At 62.7% G+C, this 14,755-nt stretch overlaps 1 protein-coding gene across 3 annotated transcripts in view; it reads right to left on the reverse strand.

The window, feature by feature from the left end:
- Nucleotides 1-14,260, reverse strand: part of GET4 (guided entry of tail-anchored proteins factor 4) — a 19,409-nt gene extending 5,149 nt beyond the window's left edge. Inside the window, exons 1-9 of one of the 3 annotated variants that reach the window (XM_049639029.1) lie at nt 13,309-13,502; nt 9,017-9,095; nt 8,603-8,684; nt 8,065-8,214; nt 2,077-2,215; nt 895-1,035; nt 669-744; nt 464-536; nt 50-226 (exon numbers count right to left, since the gene is read on the reverse strand). In XM_049639029.1, the coding sequence (XP_049494986.1) occupies nt 50-226; nt 464-536; nt 669-744; nt 895-1,035; nt 2,077-2,215; nt 8,065-8,214; nt 8,603-8,684; nt 9,017-9,091 (913 nt within the window). In that variant the 5' untranslated portion in view covers nt 9,092-9,095; nt 13,309-13,502. Of the gene's footprint in view, nt 1-49; nt 227-463; nt 537-668; nt 745-894; nt 1,036-2,076; nt 2,216-8,064; nt 8,215-8,577; nt 8,685-9,016; nt 9,096-13,308; nt 13,503-13,999 lie in introns of those variants that run through there. The other 2 variants (XM_049639030.1, XM_049639031.1) reach the window with 2 other exon arrangements.
- Nucleotides 14,261-14,755: the final 495 nt, after the last annotated feature.

A 14,755-nucleotide genomic window follows, 5' to 3' on the forward strand; every position in this document is an offset into this window, starting at 1 on the left:
GGTCGTCAGAGTTAGGGACACGGGAGGACACGCACTGGGACCCACTCACTCGAGGTCCCGGGGTCGTCTGACTCACGGACACAGGGTAGGTGGTGGGACCGTGTCTGGGGGAGCGGGTGGACGTCCGTGTATAACGGACAGAATCTCAACGTGGGGAGATGGAACATTCTGGAAATGGACGGTGCAGATGGCTGCGCAGCAGCGTGAATGTGCTCAGTCCCCTGAGCTGTTCAGTTAGAAATGGTTAAAATAGCAAATTTCATGACACATGTATTTTACCAAAAAAGCGAAAGATAAAAGAAAAAGCCCACCGACGGGGCCCTGGCACGACAGGGCCCGCACGGCTGTGTGGGAGTCTACTGGGAGAAGGACCTCAGGGCCGAGCAGACACGGAGCCCGGGAGAGGACCGCACCTGAGCCCGCCCCACTCCCTCCCTGCGCCCCCGCCCACCCCCGCACTCACCCAGCAAGCCCCCGTACGAAGACGTCTGCTTGGGCGGCACCCCGAAGAACAGCTGTCCTATCCGGTCCAGGTACTGCAAGGGGCAGAGGCACGGGTTCAGCAGGGCGCAGACACGCGGGCGACGCGACCTCCCACCCGCCCGGTCCCCGAGGCTCCCCGTGCCCTCTCCTCCTCCAGCCGTCGCCCGGCCCCACGCGCCCCTCACCTCATTGTACATGGGGTCCCGCCGGAGGGACGGCTGGTACTGCTCACACAGCACCGTGAACACGGTCAGTTTGCCCCTGAAGCGACACGGGTGGCAGCACGGATGTCCAGGAGAGGCCAACGTGCAGGGCACACGCACGCGCCCCTCCATACGTGAGCGCATCCCTCTGTGCGCTCTGTACCCCCCCCCCCCCCCCCCACGACCCCTCCACGCACACACAACTCACCCATCTACGGCCAGCAGCAGAAACCAGATGAAATTTAGCAGAGGCTGCACAAACGGAGGACCGTTCTCGATGGACGGGTGTTTCTGCGTGTACGTTGTGAACACCACTGACGCACTGCTTTTGTTCTTTAAACAGAGAAACCTGGAAGGGACGCCCTAGTAAGCAGGGTACCGAGGCAGAAACAAGGGGCTCACACAGACGCTCACGTGAGCACCAGACCTGGGACGCTTCTGGGGGCACAGCGGAAGGCCGTCCCCAAACAGCACACGGGGGCCCCCGCCACGCACGGCACCTCTCCGCAATCGCCATTTCCGAGGCGAGGACGTGAAGCTCGCGAGGGTGACCGTGTCTGTGGCGGGTTCTCGAACTCAAGGCCGCGCGCGCCCAGCAAGTCAGCCCGGGGCCCTGGGGAGTGTGCGGGGCAGTGGGACAGGCTCTGACTCCCGCCCCGTGGGGCCATCTCCACGGCCTTCCCGTGGCCCCTTGTCCCTCCTCGTCAAAGTGCGAGTGAGGTGACCGGGTGGTCTCGGGATCCACACACAGGCGCCGTGCACCACACAGCTGGGCTCGGGGGCTCTGGAGTCCCCGAAACTCTCCATTTAGAGGCACAGACACGTATCGGGCCGCCGAGCGGCAGAGCGGGGAGCTCCGAGGTACCGTCAGGTCCAGCGAGTGTGCTGTGGCCCCCCTCCCGTTCACGTGCACAGAACGTGTCCTGTCCCGACACCCGGCCACTGATTCCGGGGGTTTCCGAGGCGGGAGCGTGGGCCCGCCCTGCCTCCCTCCCAAGCTGTGCGTGCTCGACGGTCCCGGAAAACCACTGGCGAGGGGGCAGGGAGGCGGTGTGACGGGAGCGGGGGAACCTCACACGAGACGTCCGGGACCCACACTCGCTCCTCGACCTGGGACACCTCGGACATCTTATTAAATACGCACACCCCCCGAATGACAGCGGCCTGCCGCCCAGAAAATCTAGAGAGAACGGAACACGGGGAGGAACGGCAGGACGCCGGTCAGAACACTCCCTTCCGTGGCTGCCCGACTCGAATCCCACAAACGGTCCGGGGGACCGGGGCGACAACACACAGCCTCCCCGACAGGTCTGCGGCAGGGTCGCGGGGCGACGACCCTGGGTGGCGTCTCGGCCAGGTGACAGGAGACCGAGCCAAGGCGGGTACCTACTGTAGCACGGCCTGGGCCACGAACATATCCACCTCGCTGCGGAAGCCCCTGGACGTGGAGTACTCGACGAGCATGTGCGCACAGCCCTCGCCGTCCGCCGAGTGCAGGAAGTGGTACCGGGACTCGCAGTAGTTCTGCTCTGCGGGAGGGAAGCGGACACCCGTGAGCCCCGAGCGCTCCGCGCACCCGCCCTGGCCCCCCCCCCCCCCCCCGCCCGCCCGTCCCCCCCCCCCCCCCCCCCGCCACCCCCCGCACACCTGCCTGTGCCCCGCACACCATCCCCGCCCCCCACACACCTGAGTGCGCTCTACACCCACCCCCCCAGGCGTCCCATTCACCGCCTCAAATGCCCACGGTGGGAGGGCAGGCTTCGGGCTGAAGTCCCCACGCTGGCGTCCGCATTAGCTGGCTCACGAGAGCGGGCCGACGCGAGACCCCCGGACTCATGCTTCTGACAACTGAGACGCAGACCCCGCAACCCCCGGCGCGCAAACACAGCGAAGGTCCGAGTGGTGCCAGGACCAGGTCGGGCCCGCCCGTCCCCCAGGCCACACGAAGGCCCCTGCCGTCCTGACGGCCACCCGCCCTCTGTCCACCTTGCGACGCACATTCCACATTCACTACCTCCCTCTCCGTGTCTGTGGTCCGTCCCCCTCAAGAGGCCCTGCTGGACGAAGGACTGGATGTCCCCACCAGGACTGATGTCCCAGTCAGGATGGACCCGTCCTGCGAGTGGGGAGGACACGGCTCAGCCCCACTGTTTCCCAAGAAGGGCCACACTGTCCCGCTCAACGCGGAGTCACCTAGGAGCCGGACAGACACGTGCAACCTCGGGCCCCAAACTGGAACCTGCACCCCAACAGGTGAGTTGGGGGCACTCTGGCCTCGACCTTCTGAGCCTGTTCCCTGGGGCCACACCTCTCACCAGGGCAGGAAGCTTTAGTGCTAACGGCACAAGAGGGGGCTGGAAGGACCTTCCAGGAGAAGTGTGCTCCAACTAACCTGTTCCTGAAGCACTCCTATTGTACGCTGCTCGTGGCACGAGCTCTACTGGTACGTTTGTTAAAAAAATAACAAAAATCCCAGCCTTCCCGACGCCAGTAAATGGCTCCCGCTGGACCCCTGCTCCCCGCACTCATTGCTCGGAAACCTGTCTCCCTGCCTGCCGGCCCTCACGACACCGACGATTCGACACCCTTCCCTCTCACCGGGCGCTGGCAACGCCTGGGCACCCCTGGCTGCCATGGCCAGGGGGGCGGGGCTCGGCATCCTACAGAGCACAGGGGTCCAGAGCGTCCGCCGCACTGAGGCACAGCCCCGGCCTAGACCAAGCACCGCCCCACACCCTGGCCCATTTCCCAGAGTGGACCGGATCACGACCCCGTCTCGCTCACAAGGCCCCCTGGCTCCCACACCTTTCCAGGGCTGAGGCGCCGTGCCCCAGCCGCCTGCCACCTTCTACCGGGAATCGTGGACCCCGGCTGGCCAGGACTGCTTCCTGCCACTGGCCCCAGGCCCCAGCGCCCCGCACACCACCTTCCGGAGCTCAGAATGGTCCGAGCCCCCATTTCTTTGTGTACTTGCGCTCTCTTCTCTCCCTCAGACCATCCAAAAATAACCTTCTGGTTTTAGAGCATCCACAGGAAAAGAAAAATTGGGCAAAACCATGCCCAGATGTTGTCCCAGAACCAGACTGGCTCCAAGAACCACACTGGACCCTGTACAAGAGCACCTCGGGGATATTGGGGGTCAGTTCCGGATCACCGCAACAAAACCAAGTTTTTGGTTTCCCAGGGCACAGAAAGCTGTGTTCACAGCCTGCTAAGCGTGCCCTAGCACTATGTGAAAACAAGAAATAGAACTTAAATAACAAAACGTTAACCATCACCCAAGCCTGCAGCGGGCTGTAACCTTTCTGCCGGTGGAAGGTTTTCCTGGAGGCCGCCGGCTGCTGACCGTCAGGGTGGAGGTTGCCGGAGGCTGGGGTGGTTCTGGCAAGTTCTGAGGTGAGACGACCAAGTCTGCTGTGCTGACTCTTTCCCGAAAGGCCTCTCCGTAGCGTGCGAGGCTGTTCGAGAGCATCGTACCCACGGGAGAACTTCCTTGACGCCTGGGGTCCAGCCGCTCACCCTCCTGTGGCTTTAGCGACTCGGTTTACGCGCCGTTCTCAACCCTTTGGGGTCGTTTCGCCCGTCCGCGCGGCGCCTTCACCAGGAGTGGGTTCCAGCTCCAGAAACCTCCTCACTTGCTCACCCGGAAGGAGCGCGGCCTCGTCTGGTGAAGCGTGAGACGGAAGCCGTCCGGCCCCCCCCGCAGGCTCCACCTCTGGTTCTGTTCTCTTCCTGTTCCCCCACATCTGCACGGACTTCCTCGCCCGTGTCCTGAACCCCTCGAGGTCGTCCCTGAGGGCTGGCATCGCCTTCTGCCAAACTCCTGTCACGACTGACATTTTGGCCTCTTCCTGCGAATCGCGCACGTTCTTAGTGGCATCGAGAACGGTGACTGCTTTCCGGCAGGTTTTCTGGCATCTAGACGGTGACTGCTTTCCGGCAGGTTTTCGGTGGACTTTTCCCACCAGAGGAGGCACCATCCGGGCAGCTACAGCCTTACGAAATGCGCCTGTCAAATGAGTCTTGAGGACCGAAACGACTCCTCGGTCCACGGGCGGCAGGACGGATGCCGAGTCAGGCACGAACACCCCGCTCGTCTCACTGCCCGTGTCCGTCCGAGCTCTCGGGTGACCAGGTGCGTCGCACCCCGTCGGCAGAGGACAGGCAGCGCCGACTCCGCGTGCTTGCTCGGGGCCCTCGGACTCCGGACGGGTCGCTGGGCACTGGCCCCGGCTTGCGGTCACCGGCTGCTGCGTCAGCCCCGGACGTGAGGGTCGGCCGGTCCCTTGAGGCTGGGAAGCCAGGTGCTGACGTCTCTCCAACGACGCACGTCCTGACGCACGTCCTCGACGGCGTCTCCTGAAGACCCGTGTGGCGTGCGGGCCCCTTCGTTACCGGTCGCAGCTGGATCTTCTGGACCCCCTGCGGCCGCGTCTACACCACCACGCACTCTTCGGTCTTGGACGCGGCCTCTGCTGGCTTCAGACTCTCCTCCCGCAGCTTCCTCCCCGCCTCGGCCTTCGTGGAACTGAGGCAGTCGGCGCGTTGCTCTGGGTTGGGCTGTGGCTTACGGGGATGCCGTGGCCGGTTCGCTCTTCTGTCCCGACCGCTAAAACGGGGAGGCTGATTCCTTCCCATGCTAATTTCCTTCCGGAGCGTGTCCTTTACGCCGACCACCCGGTTTCCGCCTTCCTCACCGAGCTTACTCGTCCGTAGCTCATGATCTGACGTCAGAGACGTGAGACTCTCCCTTTCGCTTGGACCCCAGGGGCCTCTGTAGGGTCATTACGCGGCCCAGTTTCAGTGTTGTTGTGTCTCGGGAAACAGGGAGGCCCGAGGACGAGGAGGGAGACGGGGAACGGCCGGTCGGGAAAGCGGTCAGCACACACACGGTTATCGATTGTGTTTGCCCTTATGTGAACACGGTTCCTGGTCCCCAAAACAATCACGATGGTAACGTCAAAGATCACGGTCACAGATCACCGTGACACATTGTAACAAAAAATCTTGGGGCATCTGGATGGCTCAATTAGTTGAGCGTCCAACTCTTTATTTCGGCTCAGGTTGTGGGATCGGGCTGAGTGTGGAGCCCGCTTGGGATTCTCTGTCTCCCTCTGCCCCTCTGCCCAGCTCGTGCTCTCTCTCAAAACTGAAAAAAGTTAACATTAAAAAAAATAATAAAAGAATAAAGATCTCGGAGTATCGTGAGAATTAGCAAAACGTGACACAGAGACAGCAAGCAGGCAGGCAGGCGCTGTTGGAAAACGGCGCCAATAAACGTGCTCAACACAGAGTCGCCGCAGACCGATGTGTGGGCAACGCAGGATCTGTGAGGCGCACCAGAACGAGGTGTGCCTCAAGTCGCAGACCGCCACAACACAGCAAAACGGACAGTGGAGGCAAGCTGTGGAGGGTCGATCACCGCGGCCGCAGGCCTGTCCCCAGGGGCCACAGCTGCACAGACATCCCTAAACACAGGCTCTGGACACAAGCCACGGACGCCGGGGCAGGACAGGACGCGGGATCTGTGCCTCAGGCAATACGCACAACTGCCTATATCCTGAATTTTAAAATCATGTTCCTAAATATGAATGCCTTAAAGCTGGCTCTCAACCCCTGAGGCCCCTGAAGGACTCTTTTTTTTTTTTTAATGTTTATTTACTTAAGAGACAGCGAGTGAGCACATGCGTAGGGGAGGGACGGAGAAGGAGAGAGAAAGAACCCCAAACAGGCTCCCCAATGCCAGCACCGAGTCTGACGCGAGGCTCGATCCCACATACTGTGGGATCGTGACCTGAGCTGAAACCAAGAGTCAGGCCCTCAAGTGACTGAGCCGCCCAGGCGCCCCCACCTCTGAGGGTCTCTCGGAGCCACAGACGCAGGATCACGTCTGTTTTCTGCCTGGCATCTCCCCATGGACCCCCCAAATAGACTGGGCAAAAGGGGCGCCAAATAAATGCTTGCTAGGGACACAGGTTTGCTGTAGCCACCCCCGATCGCAGAGCAGGCCGTCCACCTGCACGTGCACACCCCAGGCCCCTGCAAGATGGGGCGGGAGTAAGGGGCAGGGGCCTCAGGGACCCCCCACCCCCGCCGGGCCGGCGAACACTGACGGTCTCTCCCTGAGGGGCTTCCGGGCACCCACAACGAACGAGACACTCCAGCATCGGGTGGGTGGGAGGGCGTTCTGGTGGGGACAGACGACAGACAGAAAACGCATGGGGCCCACGCGAGGCTGGAAGGCCAGGGCGGCCCGAGGGAGGGGAAGCAAGGCGCCCCCAGGGAGTGCATGCCAGCAGAGGAGGGGCCCAAACCGCCTCAGCCCCAGCGCCCAGCTGCTCCTGCCCGGGCCCCCCTCCGGCTCTGGGTCAAAGTGGGGGAGGGATTCAGCCGCCCTCTCAGGAGAGCGTCCTGACTGTCTGGACCTTGAACTCATGCACATCTGACCGTTATCCTCCCGGCAGCCCTCTGGGGTGCAGGCAGGGCTGGCATGCCAGCAGCTGGGGGGTCCGAGGAGCCCCACTCGTGGGTCACAGCGGGTGGGGGCACGCGGAGCGGTGAGCGGTGCCGCCCCGAGAGAAGAGGGGAGGAGTCTGTGTGCTCACACAGCCGGCATCCCCGCGTGGGCGAGGGCTGGGTTCGTGGGGGGCGGCCACCACACGCGTGCCGCCGGACGAGAGGCGAAGCAGGGACGCGCTGGGCCCGCCGGCGTGGGGAGCGGGCGGGCCCATCTGACCACAGGGCCGCCTCTGGACCCAGGCTGCTTCCAGGAGGAGGCGCTAACACAGACGCGACCCGGCGGAGGGCCGCCTGCAAGCGAAGGAAGGTGCCTCTGGGCCCCCACCAAGGCACCTCCCCCCTGCCCAGCGGATGCCCGGTGACGACCCCGGGAAGGCCGACGCGGTGTGAACGAGCTGCCCGCAGCGCTCACTCAACAGGACACAGCTGTTCAAACCCTCCTGAACCAATGCTGTCCGGGTCACCAAACCCAGGGTCTTTCCCGGCCCCTGAGCACCAGACTCAGAGCTGAGGGTGCGAGCCACACCCAGAAACTGCCTGGCATCCCCCCGGCCCCCCTCATCAGCCAAGTGCTTAATCAGAAGCGGAGATTTCAACTTGAAGACGACGCAGCACGCCGTGCCATCACAGGGCCCGTCTGGGGAAGATGTCCCAGAGAGGAAGCTGGGGGTGGCGGGGCGCGGACAGGAAGGGCCAGACCAGCGGAGAGCAAATCCTCCCCTCCTGGCTCCCCGCGGCCCAGGAGCGCGACTGCTGACAACAGCTAACACCAGTAAGAGCCACCAAGGCATAAACAGGGGCGGCTGTTTGGGGACGGCCTGCACCCTCCCGCCGAGAGCTTTCCCCGCACGGGGCCTACCTTTCCACAGGGTGAGGGCCAGCAGCTGGTGGAGACGGGGGTGGCCCAGCTTCCCTGATCCTCCACTGGACCACTTCAGGGCTCGAGACACAAAAGCCACTCGCTCTGGGGAATTCGGGTCCATCAGACTGAACAGTTTAGCCAGATTTTCTAAAACGACACAAACACAGACCCTCATCCAGAGAAGCGCTGCCGTTCAGCGCCCCACACGCCGCAGGTCAGGGTTCACCGAAACAAGAACTATTCCGCCCCGGAGCTGAGAAATGGCGTTCTGGTGTGTCCCAGGGCCCCCCCTGCCCCCCCCCCCCCCCCGCTGACCTCTCGGCCGCAAAGTCAGCAGCCTGGAGGCTCGGCCTGTGGCCTGGGGCACAGCGGGAGGTGGACTACAGCAGGGAGCTGGCCCCCAGGGGACCCGCCCCGATGCACACGCAGCATGCGGGCAGGCGAGGTGCCAGCGTCCACCAGAGAGGGCGCGTGCGTGTTGGGGCGTCAGTACTCCACGCGCACAGCTACCTCGTGCACAGTCAGAAAGCCTCACCCAACAGGTCAGCGGCCACCTCGACTTCTGCCTTCTCCAGCGACTCTAAGACCAACATGGCCAAGTCCGCGGCGCTGTTTTGCTACAAAACACAGAAGTGAGTGGGAATCACAGAAGCAGAGCCCCGGCTGGTCTTTAGAAGCCCCGGCAGAGCTGGACGGCTGCTCCGGTGTCCAGCCAGAAACGCGTGGCGGGGAGACGCACGGGGCCCCCCGGGCGGGGCGCCTGGAGGACGGAGACCCCGGCCGGCGCGGCACCCGGCACCCTCACACGGCACCCCGGACACAAGCACACCCGCCTGGCGGTGGCCAGCGACAGGGACGGTCCACGGTCGTCCGCCACACCTCTCCCCGGACGCTCCTTGTCCAACCCGCAGGCCCCAAGCAGAGGGGGAAAGGCAGGCCCGCCGCGTACTTGGCCGTGGCTGAAGAACAGGAGTGCCCCCGAGCACATGAGCTCCCGCGCCTCCGTGTGCTTGCTCTGTGACATGTACCTGTAAGACAGAGAGGAGAGCGGAGCCCCAGTTAGGTCCAGTTATGCCCCGTGCTCCCCCGCAGACGTCCTGCACAGTCTGACACACTCTCGGAATCACACTCCCCCAGGCCAACGGCTACGGTTTAGAGAGAAAACGCGAAAGATACGACGTCTGAGTAAACGCAGGAACTTTATACGGCAAACGATCCCGGAAACACGCGTGTGCACCTGCGGGCGTGACCGACCAAGAACAGAGTCGAGCTGTGTCGTCGCCTGAGGCCTGCCACCTCACCGGGCAGTCACGGCACCCCGGCCCCCACCCACCGTGGCAGACAGTCCCTGCCGTCAGCAAGGCGGGCTTCGGGGGACTGGCAGACCCACACCCCCCCATCTGACAGCAGCACGGGTCGGGGGCCCGGCGCAGCTCAAAGGTCGCAGCAGAAGGACCCAGAGAAAGGCTGGATGACGTCCACCCCGAGCACACAGGCCCTGCTTCGGTGGTGGGACCCGCGTGAAGGGCAGAGCGACGTACTGGTGTCCATCGGAGAACCAAAGGTCAGGGCCCCGCTGGGGGGGTCAGGACAGCAGGAGCTCACTGGGGGACGTCGACTCTCTCTGTGGTCCCCACCCCCTCCACCCCACCCTGTCCTGCCTCACTTTCCCATTTGGGACACACTTCTCAGTTTCCTTAACTGCAGAGAGACAGACACACAGAGAAGCCGGAGCCCGGCAGGTAACTAAACACAAACAACAGGATGGCGGTCTGTCTGCGACAGGCGACATTTAGCGAAGACGAGCTGAGCCCGAGAGAGAGCCAACGGCAGGAAGCAGCTCCCCGCAGCCCGGCGCAGAGCTAAGCGCGCGACCCGACGCTCAACTCGCTGGCCGTGCGTCTATCTCCGTGATTCTCAGAAAAGAAACAGAACCAAAACAAATCAAAGAAAGATACCAAGCGAGCAGCACAAGGTGCTCCCAAGACAGGCAAACAGCAAACACGGAGGCCTGGGAGCCCGTCTGTAGCTCGCCCCGACCGACAGGCCAGGGGGGACGTGAGCGCCTGGCTATTCAACTAACCACAGAAACGGTCTTTGCTTCACCAAGGTTCCACGACCAGAACCCCCAGGAGAACACAGCCCCACCGCGATCAGCACACAGAAGACCCATCTGCCGGGCGGGGGCGGTACCGGTGGGGGGAACCCGCAGCCCAGACAGAAAACCAGAAAACCACCGCCAGCCTGCGCCCACACGCCCAGCTCGTCGCAGCCCGGTCCTGCCGGGGGCCCACACTGCCACGGGCGGTCCCGGGAAGGCAAGTTCCAGAGGCGCGCAGCCCCACGCTGCCATCGGCACGGACACGCGGAACCACAGGCACCTCTCAGTGACAATCCTGCCAGCGTGTCGCTGCTTACGCGAGACGTGACAGGGCTCTAGACTCTCCCGTCTGAGACAACCTCTCAGAGCACCAGATGACAGAAGTCCCTGGGACAACAGGGCCTGCTTTCGAGCACCCGCAGCTCCAGGGCTGGGGGCTCCAGAGGGAGCGGAGCAACGCAAGGGTTCCACGGCGCACACGCCCGGCTCGGGGAGCTCACGTGTTGCAGATCAAGCAAAGCTGGAAAAAACGGAAACAGTGAAAGGCGATCATGAGCAATGCACGTGCTTCTGTCTGTGGAATTCAGGGGATGGGAAGGGATTTAGTGCCGGGGCCCAAGGCGTTGGGTGGGGGGGGAGGAGCTGAGAGCAGGTGGGGCACCATCCACCATCCACGTGGCCCTGACGTCAGCACACATGTGTACGCACCAATGGAACCAGCACCTGGCCAGCGGGGGGGGGGGGGGGGGGGGGGGGGGGGGGGGGGACGCCCCACCCAGCCTTGTGCCTTGTCGTTGATTCTGCTTTTTATTAAAAGAAGCAAGCAGGGGGCGCCTGGGTGGCTCAGTCGGTTAAGCGTCCGACTTCAGCCAGGTCACGATCTCGCGGTCGGTGAGTTCGAGCCCCGCGTCGGGCTCTGGGCTGATGGCTCAGAGCCTGGAGCCTGCTTCCGATTCTGTGTCTCCCTCTCTCTCTGCCCCTCCCCCGTTCATGCTCTGTCTCTCTCTGTCTCAAAAATAAATAAAACGTTAAAAAAAAAATTTAAAAAAAAATAAATAAATAAAAGAAACAAGCAGAACGTAACAAAAACGTTAATACTACCAATAGAAATTGTGGGGTCATCGCTTCTCGGCCTTTTGGCTAAGATCAAGTGTAGAAGTTGTGGGGTCAGAGAGAGGCATGTCAGGTGTCAGCTAACAGCACCCCATGCTGTGGAGCTCAGGAGGGCTCAGCATCACCGCAGGGTCATCCCGAGAACACGACCGGAACCCCCTGGAGCCCCCTGGCACAGCCCCCTCCTTTAGGAAAAGTTCCTTATTTGCTTGGAGGTTGCAGAGAACACGTGTTTTAAGTTTTTCTTTTAAAAATTTTCATTTGATTTGGGAGGCAAAATAGTGACACAAATCTCAGAAGGCCCCTGGGCAGGAAGACAGATTTTGGTGAAATCAGAGGGACGCATGCTGGATGCAGAGGGGCCCCCCCCGGGAGGTGACAGTGGAGGCACTGGGCCAAGGGAAGCCAGAAGTGGGGGGCTGGAGAACTACTGAGTACCCATAACCCAACAGGCCTGGAAAAGAGACTCCCTCCTAGTCCCAGAGGAGCTCTGAAGACACTAAGTGGCCACCTGCCGGCACCACAGGGGGGTGGGGTGGAGTGGAGAGGGGGCAGAGCGTCCAGCTGAATGACTGGACCTCTGCCACGGTCCACGCCTAAGGGACGCACACCAAGTAAGCCCGACCCACCGGACAGCCCGATTCCGGGCTCCCTTCTTCAGCTGCCCTGAAGTACGACAATTACAAGTGTAATTTGTGAAAGTCTCTGACAGGTGAACGGGTACCAAGCTGTGGTCCATCCGCACTACAGAACCCCACTTGGCCACAGAAATGAATTAACGCTACGCACGGGGGTAAATCCTGAATGATCATGCTGCGTGGACCCGAAAAAGACAAAAAGAGGATATGATTCCACTTACGTCACATTCTAGAAAATGCGAATCCATCTACCGTGACCGTGACGCAGAGATCAGGAGTTGCCTGGGGGCGAGGGGTACAGATGAGAAAACTTAGGCAGTGACGGAAACTCTTAGTGTCCTGACTGCTGACGGTTTCATGCCAAAACTCATCAGAGTGCGTGTTCTACGTAAACTCTTACACAAACGTGTATTTACTTACACAAAGACCAAAAACCTGATGTAACTCAGTGAACCTGACTTCTCCCAGAGCCACACACCCAGGAGGGTTCTAAACAGGTCCGCACGGACTGTACCCTGGGAGACAAGGACAGCTCCCGGCTGTTTCACTCAGACCTTGTGGACGCCACAAATGCCACCACCGACTTCGTCCCCAGGGGGGCCAACGGCAGATCATTTACTTTTCCCAGCTACCAAGAGGTGAAGGTACACCCCAGTGCCCCGCGACCAAGCCAAGGCTGAGACAGGTTCGGCAAGATGTCGTGGGTCACCGGTCACAGAGCAGAGGTGGAATTCGAAGTAGGTCAAGGCTGTGCTGGCAGAGAGCATGCTTTCCGTCACCACCCCCGCCCACTCCAGACACACACCCTGCGCAGAGACACTTGCCTCTTTATAGCTGATCAACACCTCCTTTCCCCACACAGGCAGAAGTGTCTCAAAACAAGAAACACTGTTCATTTTCGGGAAGATCCAGTTTGCTGATTAATCACTGGGGCAAATATTTACATACAAATCCCGGAGAACAGCGAGCACCGGGGCAGATCTCCAGGCCACATGGATATCTGATTGCCAAGCGGCCAGGCGGAAGGCTTCACGTTGCAAACTTCAATGCCTAGCCTACTCAAGTCTTTGGCTGATTCCCTAAACCACAACCAACTCACTCCTACCTGGTCCTCTAAGCCAACAGAGCCCACAGTCATCTGGGAGGTGACGAGCCGCACTCAAGAGTACCTCGGAGTCCCCAAGACCTTGATCCAACTGGTTATTTAAAGAAAATTAAAAAACCTAGGCCGAAATGGTGAACAGGCCCGACTCTGTGGCAGTTCGGAAAGAAAAAGCAGGCCACAAAACAGCTTTAACCACCTATAAAATGGTCTTTAAGGCCTATCCGACTCGCAACGAACGGCCCATTGCGTTCTGGCCTCAACCATAGAGAAGCGGCAGAACTTACCGGAATGTGCCAAGAACCACCCAGAAATCACAGCAGCGGACGTGTTACAGCACAACTACCGAAAGAAAATTAACGCAGGCCACGCGACACTCGCCAACGCTCCAGGGCCGCACCGGAAAAGCACATTTTATCGCCCGCAACCCGCAGCGGGCCAGCTTGCACGCGTCGCGAGCCCTGAGCGCCCCCGCGCCCCGCAGCTCAGCGCCTGGGATACTCACCGTGGCGCCGGGGCTGCCGGCCGCGCAGGTGCAGGCGCAGCGCCGGGCTCGCGGGCACGGCTGGCCCAGAGCGCGGCGCAGGGGCCCCGGGGCAGAAAGACGCTTAACCCGGACGACCGGACCGCCGGGGGACGCAGACCCCGAGGCTCGGTCCGGGGGTGGCCGTGGCTGGGCGAGGCCGGCCAGGGGCCCGGAGAGTGGATGTGTCGGGCCAGGCATGGGGCGGCCGGGCCGGGACTGGGGGAGCCCCGGCTGGCGGGGAGCCGGGCCGGGGCACGGGGGAGGCCGGGCTCGGCGTCCTCAGTCCTCCGCCTCCCGGCCGCCCGCCTGCTCCGACCGCCGCGGCGACAGGCAGCGGCGCGGGCCAATGGGGGCGCGGGGCGGCGCGGCGCGGCCAATGGAAGGCGGCCGGGGGCGGGGCGCCAGGCTCGGCGGAAAGCCCTGGAAGGCGGCGGCCGCGGCGCAGCGGCTACCTGAAGAACAGGGTCCGGTACATCTGGTGCGCCTCGTAGTAGTCACCCTTCTCGACGCTGGCGCGCAACTTGCCCTCCACGCGCTGGACACCGCCGCGATTCCGGGCGCCGTTCCGGGCACTCTCCTGCTCGGCCATCGCCGCCGCCGCCATCGGGCCGGCGCTCCGCGAAGGGCTGACGCTGTCGCAGGCGCGGTCGGCAGCGCCTCTCGGCTTCCGTCCCGGCGGCCGTCCGACGCCCTCTACGGTGGCCCGCGAGGAGCCGCGCGCAGCTGGAGGCGGGCGCGCCGGCGGGCGACCACGTGATCGCGGGGCGGGGCCGTGGAGCCAGCGGCGGGCGGCCACGTGACCTCGGGGCGGGGTCGCGGAGTCTGCGGAGGGCGGCCGCGTGGCCGCTGGGCGGGGTGGAGGCGGCGCGCACGTGACCGCGGCTCGCTGGCTGACGCCACAATGGCGGCGGCACGTGACGACCGGGTTCTGGGGCGCTGCGGGGGAGAAACTGAGGCTGAGCGGCGCGGGGCTGGGGAGGGTGGCCTGAGGTGAAACAAGCGGCATTTCAGCCATCGTTGGGACGCAAAGATTCCTAAATAAAAGCTGTGTTTTCACGCTTTCGGGCGCGGGCCGTGCAGGGGAGGTGAGGGTCCTGATTTGGCCCGGGTTTGGGGCCAAAGAGAGGTCGAAGTCGAGATGACACGTCATCGCTCGAGTCGCCGGCTCGCTTGGACGCAGAAGCACCTGTTAACACAGAGCTGCAAGT

This window comes from Panthera uncia, chromosome E3 (assembly GCF_023721935.1).
Source record: "Panthera uncia isolate 11264 chromosome E3, Puncia_PCG_1.0, whole genome shotgun sequence".
Classification (NCBI taxonomy): domain Eukaryota; kingdom Metazoa; phylum Chordata; class Mammalia; order Carnivora; family Felidae; genus Panthera; species Panthera uncia.